The sequence below is a fragment of the Mustela nigripes genome, chromosome 2, assembly GCF_022355385.1.
Source record: "Mustela nigripes isolate SB6536 chromosome 2, MUSNIG.SB6536, whole genome shotgun sequence".
NCBI lineage: Eukaryota > Metazoa > Chordata > Mammalia > Carnivora > Mustelidae > Mustela > Mustela nigripes.
In genome coordinates this window covers 85,391,535-85,408,082 of record NC_081558.1, presented here as the reverse complement: position 1 = coordinate 85,408,082, position 16,548 = coordinate 85,391,535, and the positions used below count along the sequence as shown (strand labels likewise).

The 16,548-nt window shown below is 35.4% G+C and overlaps 1 protein-coding gene across 1 annotated transcript in view; it reads right to left on the bottom strand.

Annotated features, from left to right (window-relative positions):
- TBC1D5 (TBC1 domain family member 5) overlaps window positions 1-16,548 on the bottom strand; it is a 547,758-nt gene that overhangs the window by 238,322 nt on the left and 292,888 nt on the right. The window contains exons 5-7 of the mRNA XM_059390875.1: window positions 2,111-2,219; window positions 534-623; window positions 359-433 (exon numbers count right to left, since the gene is read on the bottom strand). Coding sequence (XP_059246858.1) covers window positions 359-433; window positions 534-623; window positions 2,111-2,219 — 274 coding nt within the window. The remainder of the gene's footprint in view (window positions 1-358; window positions 434-533; window positions 624-2,110; window positions 2,220-16,548) is intronic.

Here is a 16,548-nt window from a genome sequence, read left to right as displayed (position 1 = left end):
TCCCCATCTATTTTTATCATAAAGGGAGGCTTTCCTAGAGTCCCCACTGCCCACTACAACTTGACATTATAGTTCTAGCCTCCTGTTTATGCTCTTCTCTTTTACCCTGAGTTCTTATGGTCCCATGTGACATCCTCAGAATGCCATTCCACAGAAACAGATCATCAACCTCCTACAACACAGGATGAATATAGCATAGAATAATTTCCATCAGGTTTTAGGTTGCATAATATATGGAGTAAAAAAAAAAAATTAAGTGGCATGAAATAACATTGTTTTCATAGTGATCGATAACCAGTCTCATAAGCATATTCTCATGGGCAAAAGAAGCTGAGATATGAATAAAGATAAACTTTACCCCTTCATCCTGTGAAAGGGGATTATTGATCATCAAATCTTGCTGGCCAACAACCTTCCTTGGGTTTGTGATGTGCTGGCAGGGAAAGAAAGAAAACACACACGCAAAGATCAGAGGTTACTGGACTTTAAAGCATACATAAGAAAACAATTACATTAATTAAAGTACAACTTACTATTTCTTTAACGTTGCTATACCATGCTCTTAGTTCTTTAATTCTACTTATCCACTGACTTTTATCTTGAGGAAGAACACAAAGAAATAGCTGTCAAGGAAAAAAAAAGGAAACTTTTAAAAAATCCTAACAAGCAACATGCAAAACTATGCCAAACAGAATCACCTGAAGCAGATATTCATACTGAATACTGCAAGAGACATTCATATTCATATCATTCCGGTTCCCCATAAATTATATTTGGGAATGTTTATGCATATTTGGACAATTCAAAAAGTGAACAAAGGCCACAAGAACTAGATCCCAAAAACTACACCACAAAACTGAATCAAGGCCCCCATTTTACAGTCTCATATTAATTCCCATTTTACAGTCTTATATTAATGGGGTATTGACAGACACAAAGTCCAATGATTAATTTCAAGGTTTAAGATTTGTCTTAAAACAGGCAGGTAAAGGACAGAGAAGAACAACCTGAGGGCATGGCTTGAGAAGTGAAGTCATTCCTTCTTCGGCAGAAACGTTAATTTACAAATGGCAACTAGCTTATGAAAACAACAAGCATTCTTAAAAAGACAAATTTGATTTAATTTAGTTTAATACCACTTTAAAATAAATCTGGACTTGAGTTTATTTTTAGAAAACGAAGGCTACTAAAAGTTAAACAACAAGGACTAGGGTGTGGGACACAAATATTTGTATACAAATATTCTAGCAGTAGGTCTTCTGCCTTTACTGCCTGCATCTAACAAAAGAAAAATGTATTTTAATTATTAAATCTAAATTATTAAATCTAAAACTGTCTAATACATGTGTTCCTTACTGTCTTTACTTGCACAGACTCTGTATGCTCATTTATGCAGATATAACCTAAAAAACTTTCAATAGAAGTCATTTCAGAAATAAGTCTAAACCTCAATTCATTTGGAGATAACAAAAAGGGACAATATTTCCAGGCAATTAAAAAAGATAACTGTAAATTATTACTAGTTTTGGTAATCAATGGCCCTTTCTCTTAGAAAACTGATCTAATTTTCTTCCACTTCTCTTTCCTGCTGCCCTTCACTTTATGTTTCCAGTTTAAAATATATATATATATATACATATGTATATGTACATATACATATGCATATACATATATGTACATGTATATATGTGTACATATGAAAAATCATTTCCATCTGCTGTTTCTGAAGCAAAAAGCGGGGGTGACTAAATGGCTGCACTTGATACAGTGGGAAGCTGGAAGAAAATCCCCCTCTGCTCCTGCCCAGCTTCAAGGATTTCTGCAGAAGCCTCTGGGGGATGTAAAGGTGTTGCTTTGAATTCTGCTCCATCAAATGAGATCAAAGAACAGCTATTTCAAATGACTCCTTTAACATGACAGTTACTCGGGACTAAGGTGGTTCAACCTTATTAGTAAATGTCCTATGAAAGATTAACTTGGATGGCCAAAAAATCGAGAGTGAAGTCTTCTGGAAAATTCAGTGATCCCCTGCATGGGTAATCTCTCAGGGCATCAGGTAATGTGTTGATATACTGCAACCACAAACTGTAAATAAATATTTTCTTCTTACCTTCCAGCAAATGCTGCGGAACCTGCTGCTTCTCAGCTGCCCATTAATCCCCTTCTGCCTTATTGTTGCCAAGTAATTGTTGTTTACAAATAGTTCTTCCCATTCTTTCCTACATGTAAGAAACCAAAGTATAGGGATCCTTTTGTTAAAATTCTCTGCTTGGAGAGGAATGCTACACGAAATTAATTTTAAATAAGTCTAAGAAATGCAACTTTTAAAACATATATATTTAGTTGTGTACTGTTTCTGAACGCATGGCTGTCTTTTTGGACACAGTTCTTCTTAGATTTAATGAATATGTAGATCGCTATAATTATGCCAGCTACTGAAATTCATAATGTCTATGGAGGCTATTCCATTTCCTCTAAAATGCTGGTAGCGCAGTTCAGTGCAACAAGAAAAAAATGAATATTAATATAAATATATGACTGCTTTACCCATTGACAAAGACATACCTGCTCCAAAAATACACAACAAAAAGGGTACTGTTGATTACATTGGCTTCTCACATGAAATATCTGTTTAAATGAATCCGTTTTTCTTTATTGTCAGACTGGGGAGTTAAATATAATAGAAGACTACTTTCTTTAACTTCCAGTGCAATTTACTATTGAAATCTCTGCAACTTCTTTCTACATGATCAGTTTTAAAATTTTAACAGGTGCAGGCAAATTTGAAAAAAACATCAAAAAATTAAAAAGCCTCACTGTAAAAACTGTTAAAGGCAAGCTTGAGTACCTTGCAGTACCTATGGCTGAGTAGATAAACAAGTGAAATATGCCTCCCAGGCACACAGACACCAGGGGCCTAACACCTGTGCCTCATTAATATACAAGTAAATCTGCTCTACTGGGAAACAATTGGAAATTAATTGTCCCAAACCATTTACTGAGTTTGAATAAAGGAAGTAGACCTATATTCCCTGCATCTTGTACCAAACTAAACATCAAGAATCATTTGTCAACAGTTGAGGCTACTGAACACAGCTTTGTGAAATTTCTGATTTCCTAATGCTGCAATACACTTATCAAGGCTGAAACCTTGGCAATCTCTTCAGAGAGACTTTCTCAAAATAAAGCCTTTAAAACCCTCAACTGTCCTCCATGTAGATACACGGCAGCAGTTCTCACTGGTCGGACCTGAGAGATTTGAAAAAGGACAGCCTCGCATGTCATGTTATCTTAAAGCCAGTAATGCAACCAACTACTAAAACACCCGCTGTGGAGTATCATCTCTACAGAGTTTTCAGAAGAGTGACCCCGGCAATGGCACATTCCTGAATACCACAAGCAGGAGAACTTCCAGCTTGGCCCTAGAGCACCCATCCCGAAGCCTTCTGCCAGGAGGGGCTGGTGGCAAGGTATGCCATAGGAGACAAGCCCTCCAGCACCTTAGTGAGAAAGTCTACTCCTAACACCACTCCATGAAAATTTCTTACTCTCAACACTCCATTCATAAGAGAAAATAATACTTCATTTTTATTTTAATTTGCATTTATGTCATTAGTGAAAGTGAAAATTTTTCATTCTTTTGAGTCATTTTATTACTTCTTTTTTAAAAACATCCCTCTTGTCCTTTGCCTATTTTAAGCACCACAGGACAGTGGTTAAGAGAATGGACAGCAGAACCACACTCCTGTGATAAAAAGACAGTCATGCCTCACAGAAACAGTACACAATTTACTAGCTACTTACTACCTGTGCAAGCTTGGGCAAGTTACTCAATGTCCCTGTGCCTCTGTTTCCTCATCTGTAAAATGAAATAACAGCATCTACCTCAAAGAATTATTGTGAGAATTAAATATATGACAAGTCCTCAGAAGCATGTCTAGTATATCAGAATATTTTTAAAAATTAGTATTATTGTTAATACTAATTATAGTATTACTTTTATTTTACCTTTTATTTTGCCTTATTATTGGTCCAAAGGAGGAGTTTTTCATACATTAAAAACATCACACCTTTGTCTGCCACACACATATACTTTTTAACCCAATACCTTGGTTTTCAACACAGTGAAGCTTTTTAATGTGTATATTAATTTAAATTGAACATTATTTTCTCCTGATGCTTTTTCCACTGTTGTCATGTTTAAGTAATCCCTAGCCCCTCCAAGCTCAAAGAAGTTTTTTTTTTTTTTAATCCTATTAGTCCATTTGTGTTACCAATAATATTTTAAATACATTATCCATTTCCCAACAATCTCACATATATTATTCACATCTCATATTCAGGTTTTGTTTTTATCCAGTTTTAGCAGTACTAAAAGATGAGATAAGCAATGAGTACATCTCAGAAAATGTTAAGTATGTCTAAATAGCTTGTGGTCTGCAAGCAAAAACTGCAGATTTTAAATGGAATCTGAACCCACAAGGAATCAAAATTTGTGCAAGACCATGCAGTTCCATGGCCTGAAATCACCGATACATTCCCGATAAGAGGGAAGTGTGAGGCAAGGACTCCCCCAGCCTCTTCCAAAATCAGCTCCTATTCACAGGGACGGGGACAGTGTGAAGGTAGACACAGCTGGTGGCTAGATTCATTGCCATCTTGTCAAGTTACACAGCCTTTTAAGGTCAAGTTACATACTACTTATGTAATGAAGGATAATTATTTGTTAGCTTAAATAAGACCCTGGGCCTTGATTACAGTGTCGGCAGAGAGAACAGAAGACTGGGACATGTGAAATGGAAACATTATCTTTGGAATTCACAATCATCTCAATTTATTCAGGGTACTCAGAGTTCCAATTAAGGCTGAACGCCTCAAACTGATGAAGAGCCTTAACAACAGAGGAACACGAAGGCCGCAAGATAACTCATTGTCTTGCTCTTCTATGACACCGTGTTTCATTAATGAACAGTGACACAGAGTAAACACTAGTGACAGTGCCTACTATGTGCTCAGCACTCAGAGAGATTAGAGAAAGCATGAAGCTAAGGAGGTTGAGGGATCTGTAAACTAGTATTAATCGGGTAAAGGACAAGCACTTCGGTAGTACAGAGAAGGGAGAACTAGTTTTATATCTACATGTGAAAACCGAGTGTAGAAAATAATAGTAGCCCCATGGGCATTCAAATGCTACTCCAAGAGCTGGATGTCAGACCTTTAACAGTATACAGAGGACAAAATATTGAACACTTTAGCCCTTCGAGGGGAGCCGAACCATAATTAAAGTTTTTTACAATCATAAATACAAATGGGGACCTACTACTGAACTTAGGACATGGGCAAAGAATACTAAGTTACTGATGAGTCAGTGGTGGAATTTTTCAGCTTTACAAAAGTAAAGGAAAGGTAGTTTCTAAACTATGCCTTATATTTTTTAAAAAAGGAAATAATATGCCTGTAACAGTCAGTGATGCTACTGAAATGCTAAAAAAAAAAAAAATCGATATATATTTAAAAATACAATATTTTAGTAGCAGGAGCCTGGGTGGCTCAGTTCCTTAAGCATCTGCCTTCAGCTCAGGTCATGATCCCAGGATCCTGGGACTGGGTCCCACATAGGGCTCCTTCCTCGGTGGGGAGCGTGCTTCTCCCTCTCCTCCCTGCTCCTGCTCTCTCTGTCTCTGTCTCTCTCAACTAAATAAATCTTAAAAAAACACAATATTTTAAGTAAATCACTTTTAACCTTTACAACAACTCTCCTAGGGTGTGTATTTTTAACGCTTCTTTATCAAAGAGGAAACTAAGACTCAGAAAAATTTAATAAGATGGGGAAAAAAAGAGAATTAGGAGAAGCATCTTTGTGGAAGCAACACTAAAAGGGAAATGCGATACTGCAGCCATCAAGGGACAAAAATGGCCTCTGGAAACAAGGCAAGACAAGAACATGACCTTATATTTTCTCCCTTAGATTCCTAGTGTTTGAACATTAAGTCCAAGGGTACAGAGATAAGTTTTCACCAGTTGGACTGAGGAAGTAAGTCAACAGCTGCTGTGAGTGGTTAAAAACCTGGGGTATTTAGGTAGGTTCCTCAAATGGAACAGATTAGAGAGACACATGGGCCTTAAGGAGTTTCTTGACAAAGCACTAGTGCCATCTAGTGACAACCACTATGCCCTGCAGGCACTGGGTCCCTAAAAACAACCAGCATCCAGGCACAGAAAGGCAGAAACTGGTTTTCTTCTCAGGCCTTAGTGACTGTCCTAGAAGCATTGTGTGAAAAAGGATTCTGAAGCTACCATGTGCTCCTTAGAAAAGAATATTGTGACTGATTAAAAGTGTTGGCCATGAGTATTGCAGTCATTTCTCAATAAGTGAAATCAACTTTTGCAGCAGCAATTGAGGTCTCCCCTCCAAGAATATCTGTTTAGGTAGCTAATCCACTTGGCAATGTTTTTGTGTTTTTTTTTTTTTTAACATGGAAATCAACCAGAATACCCAGTGAATAAATACAGCTGATGATCATAAGGAGATCTCGATTTCTAATTACATATTTTAATGTAGTATTTCCTAAGATACACACATAGAATTAGTATAAAACTAGTTAGCACCTTCTAAATGTAATTGTTTAAATACTTTTGTAACCTAAATAATGCATAAATTACTTGATTAGGTGGAAGTTCTGTACTAGAAAATTTCTGAATTGTCCTAAATGATGACAAATTAGAGAAAATAAGTTTATACTGTACATTTTATAAGATGGTTTCTACTCCATCCTGGGGCACTACCTGAGCAGGCAGCAATGTCTTTATGGGGCTAAGAAGAAACCCAAACAACTACAATTATTGAAAACAATTCAGAGACTACATACCGTCTAGTACTCAGGATCTTCAATACTTGGTTAAGAGGAACTACTCTAGTTTTCACTGATACAGAACGCAGTGAATGGGGAATGGGTTATCACCGGGGATGTTCAACAGGTCCCACAGAGAAAGAAGATCAAAGAGGGAAGTTTGGTGAGGGGGTGGTATGGTGAAGCTCTGCAGAGATGATCCTGTAGTTTACAAGCTCAGCTAGCTCTTGATCATCTCATTTTTTGAGATTTGACTAGACATAGTAGCACTAAAGGCCAGGGCAAAATAAAGGTGATCCTTATGCAAAATAAGATCACAGTTAGATGCGTAGAATATTTGAAAGTAAAAAAGCACAAAGTAAGAAAACTGAATCTGATGCAAAAAGGTTTATACAATCTGATGATCCTGAAATGCACACCAATATTTGAAAAAAAAAATTGCCATATTAGTGACCATAACTGCTTTACCAAATACAGAGATAAAAGGACATAATAAAATTTAAATTTGTATAGAAATACATTAGTGAAAGATTTCTACTAATGAAAGGACTGTACCATAAATCCACTATTCCAAGTGAAAGAGTATATACTTTTATACAATCTTAAAGGAATGATTTTGAAAATACTATTCAAATACAACAAGGAACATCTAACTTAAAAATCAATGGAAATATGTGAAGTGTAAATTAGGTATGTCAGCATCAGACTGTAACGCGTGGCACCAGATATCGGTAAGCTACAACACTAGGACTGCAGGTGCCAAGATCAACCAGATAAACACTGATGTTATCTATAATTACCTCATTTTTAGCTTAAATCACAGGTAATGAGGGAACTCAGAGACTCTAAAAGGCAATTAGAAACTGTACTGGCTTTTTTGCTTCCTGTATCAGGAATTTTTAAAAACTTACTTTTATTTAAAGCTTTTTTTTCCCTCCATAATGAAACATCAGGGCATATTACTTATACATATATAAATAAATATAAAGACAGAATGCGCAATTACTTACAAGCTTAAAATGGATTTCTTTCTATGTCTAGGTGAAATATATTCTCATCTGATGAAGCTCCATTGAAACAAAGGCAACAAACAGTTCACTGTGTGGAGGTTTGTCAAAATTCATTTACGATAATGTTTTAATTTGGGTTTGGACTTAACTCTGAATTGAGAAATTTTGAACTTCCACCTCAATGTTCGCAAGGACACAAAGCACTGAGTTAGCAATAGTTTTGGACTGTCAGGTATAATATTCTTTTTAAAAAAACATATATCATTCTCTTCAAAATACAATGTTTAAGAGCTTCTCAATTCAAGGTCCTATTAAGTAGGTAAAGTCAACAAACATACCTTTAGAAAGGGAATTCCAAAAAGCTGTATCACAAGGTTATAAAAAATTAAGTATATAATAAACATCATTATACTACTAATCAAAGGTTCAGCATTTAGAAATGAGGTGAGGAAAGGATCCTACAAAGGATCTGAAGTCATCTGAAATGAATATATTTGATATTCCATAGTTAACTGATGTTTCTAATAGAATTAATTATTAATTCTCTGATATTTGATATTCCATAGTTAACTGATGTTTCTAAGGGAATTAATTCTTTAAGACACCTTCCTGCAGACTTCCCCCACCTTCTTCACATCCCTACTGCACTACATTTACCTTACTATTTGTGAAACTAGCATGGATTTGATATCTAACTTCCAATGTGATAAGAATTTGCCACGGTCTACAATGTAAACAATATTAAGAAGTAAATGCTTACAGAATTGAAGACAAATTATTCCGCAGTAATTTAGAAACAAACATTTATTTAACAAAATCTGATGTCCTAATTTAAAGTAAATCCAATCTCATAAACCATGTTTTTCAAGATTGGGTTGACTTACAGGGTATTATATATACACATAGAAATACATGTATGCTTCAAACAATACTTTCTCTTAAAAAGATCTGAATGAATTATAACTGAATCCATCATTCATTTGAAAATCTGTAGATCAGCACTACCTAACAGAACTTTCTCAGATAACAGAAATGTTCTATATCTAACTGTTCAATATGGTAATCATTAACCACATGTGGCTACTAAGCAGATGAAATATGGCTAGTGTAACTGAAGAACTACATATTTTAACTGATTTAATATAAAACTAAATTTAAATAGACTCATGTCACTAATGGTTCCTATACTGAACATCAAAACTCAAAGTGTTTTAAGGATAATAAACCATTCATAGATACATTTGATTTTTCGAGTAACAACTATAAAAAAGTTCAAGAGATAAAATATATGCACTATATATATATCCCATATAGTGTTACTGGATAAAGAAGACAGATACGCTTTAAAAGTTGATACAACTAGCTAACAAAAGTCAAGATGGTTCCATAAGAGATCTAACAGTATATAATTAATTCTAAATGAATGGTGCTAGTAAGATCATATATAGATATAATATTGTTTATCTCTATCTATAGTTGCCTTTCCCTGCCTAGGTTTCCCTGTCTCTGCCACCATCCCTTACCCTCTGCTTCCTCTCATCCCTCTCTTCTTATATACACACAAAAGTTAGGGAAGCAAATCTTTAAGTGATGAAGTGATGCATCTGTAAGCTACCCAAAATAATCAATTCTGGCAAGAATGAGATCCAAGATCTGAATCATGAACCTAATATGACCATACTCTGTATTAGACTGGCTCAAATATCCAGAATATGAAAATTTCAAATGAAGATAAATGGGTCATGTGATAAACTTTAAGCCAATATGGACATTATATACTTTATAATTTGTTTGGATTAGTGTACCTAAGAAAATAATTTCACATGGGCATCTGAAAAGGTAAGGAAATATCCTCACCCAAAGGTGACCAGAAAATCTCATGCTATTTATAATTTAAAAGAAAAAAACTCACAGTATAAAAAAAATCTCATGCTTGAATACCTCATATACCCAGCATAATGAAAGACCAATGTATGCAACATAAGTGATTTTTTTTTGTGACACAAAAATGTTGAGAGTATCAAAATATTACTAAGCCTTAAAGAAATTTGTGTCCAGATGTGGTATACATCTGGAAAATGGATGGCTATTTCTTACATTAAATAACTAGACACTGCTTTGCTTTTGGAGTTTTCCATTCTGTTTTTAGGGGCATTTTTCTCATGACTGTCACTATCAGGCTATTGGCTACCAATCTGCATAATGATTATACATTAGCTCTTTAAAATCCTAAATCTACACTCCTCTGTCACTTGTTCAGTCTGTCTTTTTTAAAATAAAGACAACAAATTAGACTTTAAGCTGTCACATATTTTAGCCTAATTCAACATCATAAATTATCAGAATCTTTTCTAGTTTAAGAAAAAACATGAAATAAGACTATAGGAATAAGGACTAGAATGGCTCTCCTGTGCCTAAACATATTTTAATAAGCAAATATTTTGCCTGTTCTAATGTTTTCCTCCTCTTTCTAGGTTTCTGGTTATATTCTAGCTGGTTGAAACTATTAGAAATTTGACTTGTAAATAACTGATATGTTACTATATATGCAAATGTCCAGCAGCCAATCCCATTCCCCTCAAGGCCTCAGTCCTTGAGTTCGGCCAAGAAAGAATTCAAAGCCAAATCTTTAAGCAAGACTTTACTGGCAGTTAAAGAGAAAGCATCCTCTCAAGGTGGGAGAGGGGGCAGGCACAGAGGTGGCAACTGCATCAGGGGTCAGAGTCTTCTTTTGTCTTTCCTTTCTATGTTTGCGTAGGTTATGGGTCATAGCTAGGGTGGTCTCTGACTGAGGCTGCTTCCAATCATCTAAGGGACTCCTCCTCCCAGTGGGGGGGCGGGTGGTGTGTGCGGTTTGGCCCTATATGGTCCTTGTTGGAACTGTCATGGCCGCCTTCTCCCCACAGGGAGGGAATCAAAACCACAATGCACATTATCATAATGAGGCTATACGTTACTGTTGGCATGTGTAACCCCTCTGTGGTCTTTCCTTAACTGCCTACTGTATCTCAAACAAAAAAAAAGGAAAAACCCCTTTCTGAATATTGGATATAGGGGGTAGGGGATAAAGTGTTGGTAGAAGACACTAAAATGAAGGAATCAGGGTGTGGAGACCTAATTTGAGTCTGCACTGTGTTTCCTATGTAGGCTAGAACACCAGTGGGAGTAGTATTTTTATTACTGATTTTTTTAAAAGAGTTGTTCTGCATCACAGTAGAAGATGAACCATTTTCTCATGACCTCCTTGTCCAAATTAAAATATGTTTCATAAAACTCCTATCTTAGGCAGAAATATTTTCCACTGATGAAATTTTATGTTATCTGAAAGTTCATCTACTTCAAGAGAACTAAAATCTAGTCCTGACTTTATAAAAGGCCTTTTGTTATTTTTTTATTCTGTTATCCATATGCTCAATAATTCAGATATTCCCAAATGGATGCCACAAAAATTTTAATTATATGACCACAGATATCCTTATATGAACCAAAGAAATGTTTCCATAAAACTGTCACATGAAATGCTACTATAAAATTTGAAAATTAGCACAAGAAAATTCTCATTTTTCTACAGAGCTTTTTAAAATATTATGATTAGGAATGACACCTAGAAATATAAAGGCAGGAAAATGGGGATCCTTCTCTAGGGCCCATCAACAGTCCAGGTGACAGTGGGAAAAACAGGGACAGGAGCAGTGTTAAAAAAAAAACACCAGTCAGACCACTCTGGCTTTATTTATCCTACTCCCTCGAACCTCTTCGAGATCTCTCAAGTAGAAAAAAAAAAAAAAAAAAAAAAAAGTCTCTGTTCAACCTACATAATCAGAATATTAAAAGAGAGAAGCAGGCTCTGGGTTTGGCCAGGTGGTCAGGGGCAACCAAACAAAAGTAGTTACTTAAGAGGTTATAAACTCATTAATGTGCACTGAACAAAATCCACATAACAAGAGTTCTGTGCCTGGTTCAATCACAGTACAGCTCTGCTGCTCAAGGCAACTTTAAGACCTAGAAGCACATTAAAAAACTGGAATGAGAGTTAAGAGATAGTGTTCAACTATCCCGTTTTGCTTCAAATGGGTTCAGAGACTTGGGCTTGTCATCTGAATTACTTTTCTAATCTGAACAAATAGCTTGAAATTCAGTCTTTGAAAATCCTTGAAATATGTCAACCAGCTAAACTACTATAACTATCTCAGAACATTGCATCTATAATCATGAAATGAAAACTATGTCCATATGTTCAGATGATACTAGGACTTCTTTTAAATTTCAAATATTCTCTCATTAGCAGGCTATTTTTTATTCCATAGCTGCTTTATTGATTTTTCCCATATTTCTAAGCATATAATATTCATTCTCAATTATATCATTATCAGCTATTTCATATAATTTTGTGATTTAAAGATTCTCATTTTCAACTCCCAGTTAAATTTTTTGATCATGGATTTAAATATATCAAACACCTCCGATATACTAAAATCTAAAACTTTAATACTATCAAAATACTAGTTCATGCAAAGTAGCAAAGTCAACAGAATGAAACAGATGTACGTAAATACTCATACTGTATGGGCCACTTTAGCTGTCTTTTATAACTAAGGGCATAATGTTGTCACTAACAAATGTAAAGGCAATTGAGTCTAACCATTTTAACAGTGCCCCCCCCCAAAAGAATGTATTGTTAGTAGAAAATGAAGACTATCTTTACTCACATTGTTCACCTCATAGAAAAGTCTTGTCCCTCTAGAATGTCCAGCAGATATACCTTCCTTATAACCACTATTCCCCCAACAACCCCTCAAATTTAACTAGGCCATCTAGTATTCCTCTAGTTCTTAGTAAAATGTCCCCATTAGAACACTGGTCATCATCTACATTAGTTGCTTCCATGTCTGTCTCCCCTCCGAGATGATGAGTGGGCAGTGTTTTATTCATCCTTGGGTCTTGGAGGTTTAGCACCCTGGCTTGTCTATAATGGGTGTACAATAAAGATGTGCAGGATGATTGAAGATTTGTTAGCTCTCCTGAACCATATATATATATATATATATATATATATATAAATAAAACCAAATATATAACAAAAATTTATATTGTTTTTTATATTTATATTTTATGTGCATATGACCATATATAAAGATATATATTATATATAAATAATAGTATATATTTATAAACATATATAAATATATGTATACATTGTATATATATTAAAAAAATGTCACAATAACACTTGTGAAACCTCTGGATTAGAAAAAAAACTTGAAAAAATAGGATTACAGGGGCGCCTGGGTGGCTCAGTTGGTTAAGTGACTGCCTTCAGCCCAAGTCATGATCCCAGGGTCCTGGGATTAAGCCCTGCATGGGGTGGGGTGAAGGTGGGGGTTCCTTGCTCAGCAGGGAGCCTGCTGAGGTAATCTGATATGGAAAATAGACAAATACTGAATATCAATCTCTATTAAAATATTCTGTAAAAATTCCACCTTTAAACTGTATCTTTGTCAAATCAAAAATCAGTATCAAGCCTTATGTAGAGCTAACTATATAACTATAAAGCACACCCATAAGTAAATAAGCAAGGTATTTGTAAAATGTTTAAAAAGATTTATAACTTTCCACTTTTAAACCATTCTTCTTTGTATTATTTTCTCAAATTATAGATCCAGTAACACACTTCAACATTACTGACCAAATATTTAAATTGACATTGTCCATTTCACTACCCTACTTAAAAAGTACAGCATAAGGGCACCTGGGTGGCTCAGTGGGTTGGGGCCTCTGCCTTCGGCTCAGGTCATGGTCCCAGGTTCCTGGGATGGAGCCCAGCATCAGGCTCTTTGCTCCGCAGGGAGCCTGCTTCCTCCCCTCTTTCTGCCTGCCTCTCTGCCTGGTTGTGATTTCTCTCTGTCAAATAAATAATTAAAAAAAAAAAAGTACAGCATGCTAATATATACTACAAATAGTGACCCATGGGGCTGACAGGGGTGCATTTCAACTGGGGACACCAGGAAAAAAAAAAGTGTGTTCAGGGGAAGGAACTCTCAGTGATGACTGACTCAGAGCAGCTTATCCTCATATTTCAAATGTATGCCTGTCTTTTCAATGATAAACATTTACACAGCCTTGGATGATTGGAGCTTGCAGCTGACTACATAAATAAACAAATAAGAAAAAATTTTTTTTCCCCTAGAGCCGGGCTACAGATAATAAAAAGGGCTTGAAGGGGCTTCTGAAGCAAAGGAACTCAAACTAACATGTATGCTCAAGTCAGTTTGGGTTCTGTTAATGTAAGACTATAAATGCAAACAAGCCAGTTAATTAGTTAAATGGAAGGTAACATTTTCAGGGCCTTATTGGATCAATAACTAGTTCAGACAGTTGTATATCACAGAAAAGCATAGACACTGACCAATTCCATTATCATAAAAAAATAATAAAGTTACTTCAAGAAGATATATTCATCATTCAAGTGTGATTTTTTCCCCCTTCTTTCAAATATGGCTTCATTATGGAGATATGAATTAAGGTATTATTTTGATTTTGGTTTCTGGATAATGCAATGATTACATACATATTTTGTGCTTTCTGAAATTATCATTGAACTATAAAGGTTGTCATGCTAGGTCAACAAATATGAAAACAAGAAATAAGAAAATTTGATACTGAGATTGTGAGGCTAAATAAGTGTGGGTTTTATAAACATTCTTCCTATATAATCTATAGATAACTGTAGATATTTATAAATTTCATCTTTTATAGATAACTATAGGTCTAATCCTTAAATACTCATTTACTGCCAGTTTAGGACTGCAGAGGATTTTAAAAATACTTTTTTGAGATAAAGGACAACTTAAATAGATGAAAAGCTAATTAAAACTTAAAGGAAATTTCATGAGCACCTGGGTGGCTAAGTGGGTTAAGTGCCTGACTTTGGCTCAGGTCATGATCTTGGGGTCCTGGGATCGAGCCCCATGTTGGGCTCCCTGGACAGCAGAAGCCTGCTTCTCCCTCCCTCTGCTCCTCCCCGCTCTTGTCCCCTCTCTCCCTCTCTCAAATAAATAAACAAAATATTTTTAATAAATTAAAAAAAAACTTAAGGAAATTTCAAAAAAGAGAGAAAGGAAAGATGCAGAAATTAGTTTATCATGTGTTAGATAACTGGGCCAGGTGTTCTACACATTATAGGTATGCTCCCTACAACTCTATGATATAGGAGCTGTTAACATTCCAATTTTACAAATGAGGTAATCAGGAATCAGATTCTTTTCCCTAATGTCACACAGTCAGTAGATGATAGAGCTAAGATATAAACTTTAGTCAGTCTTACTGCAATCTGTATGTTTTTTCCAAATTGTTTTCCTGAATCATTATTTATAAAAACTTACAGAGTTTGTATCATATAGTTACATAGATTCTCAACAAAATATAGGCAACACAAAGTGAGAAAAGCACGGGGCACCTAGGTGGTTCAGTCAGTTAAACGTCTGCCTTCAGCTCATGTCATGATCTCAGGGTCCTGGGATCAAGCTCCACATTGGGCTCCCTGCTCAGCATGAGTCTGCATCTCCCTCTCTAGATGCCCCTGCCTGCCCCCTGCTCCTTCTCTCTCAAATAAATAAATATAAATCTTTAAAAAAAAAAAAAGTGAGAAAAACAATGATCTAAGAATCAGGAAAAAAAACCTTTCTCATCTACTTACAAAGCAGTGATAGCCTAGAAAAATAAAATGGCAAGGGCTTAGGAACTTAAAACTACTGGGTGGTAGAGAGTGGGATGGAAATTCAGGTTAGTTTCTATTATCTTTAGTATATGCTGTGAACTGAATGTCCCACTTCGCCCAAATTCATATGTTGAAACCCAACAACCAGTGTGATGGTGTTTGGGGGTGGGCCCTCATGAATGGAACTAGTGCCTCAGAGAGCTCTCTAGCCCTGCTGCTATGTGAGAGCACTGTGAAAAGATAGAGAACCAGGAGCAGACTTTTACTGGACACCACATCTGCCAGCACCTTAATCTTGGACTTCCCAGCCTCCAGAAATACAAGAAATAAATTTCTGTGGTTTATAAGCCACCTAGCCTGTGATATCTGTTATAGCAGCCTGAACAGACTAAAAGTGTAATATTCAGCAATTAAATTGATACTGAATCCATATTCTTAAATGTAACAGAGTAACAAACCTTTATCACTCTAAGAGTGTAAACCAGAACCCAGATTTCTAAATATTAAATCCAAAGTATGCTTTTACTCTATAATCTCTACTAATATTTTAAATCACTACTTCATGGTTGTTTCAAGACACATATGACCCACTTACATACAAATGGGACAAAAAAGGTATTATACTAGAAATAAATGTAAATGATAGAAGGATATTTGCCACATTCTCTCAAATTACTGATTACATATAAATAGGACACATAAAAATATTTATAATAAAACTATGAGACTACTTTTTAAAGTTCATTCAATGACTAAACAGTGTTCAAATAAATGTATTTTTATTATTCAGGAAAAGAATCTACTTTGGAGTGAAAAAGCCAAACCAGCTATAATTTCTTTAAAAATGTTTTATCAACTTCAAAACAGCCTTTAACTCTATGGGGTACAGAACACACAATATTGATAAAGAGAGGCAAGCTCAAAAGCTCAGATCAATATTAAGAAATTATAAATACCACCCAATATACAG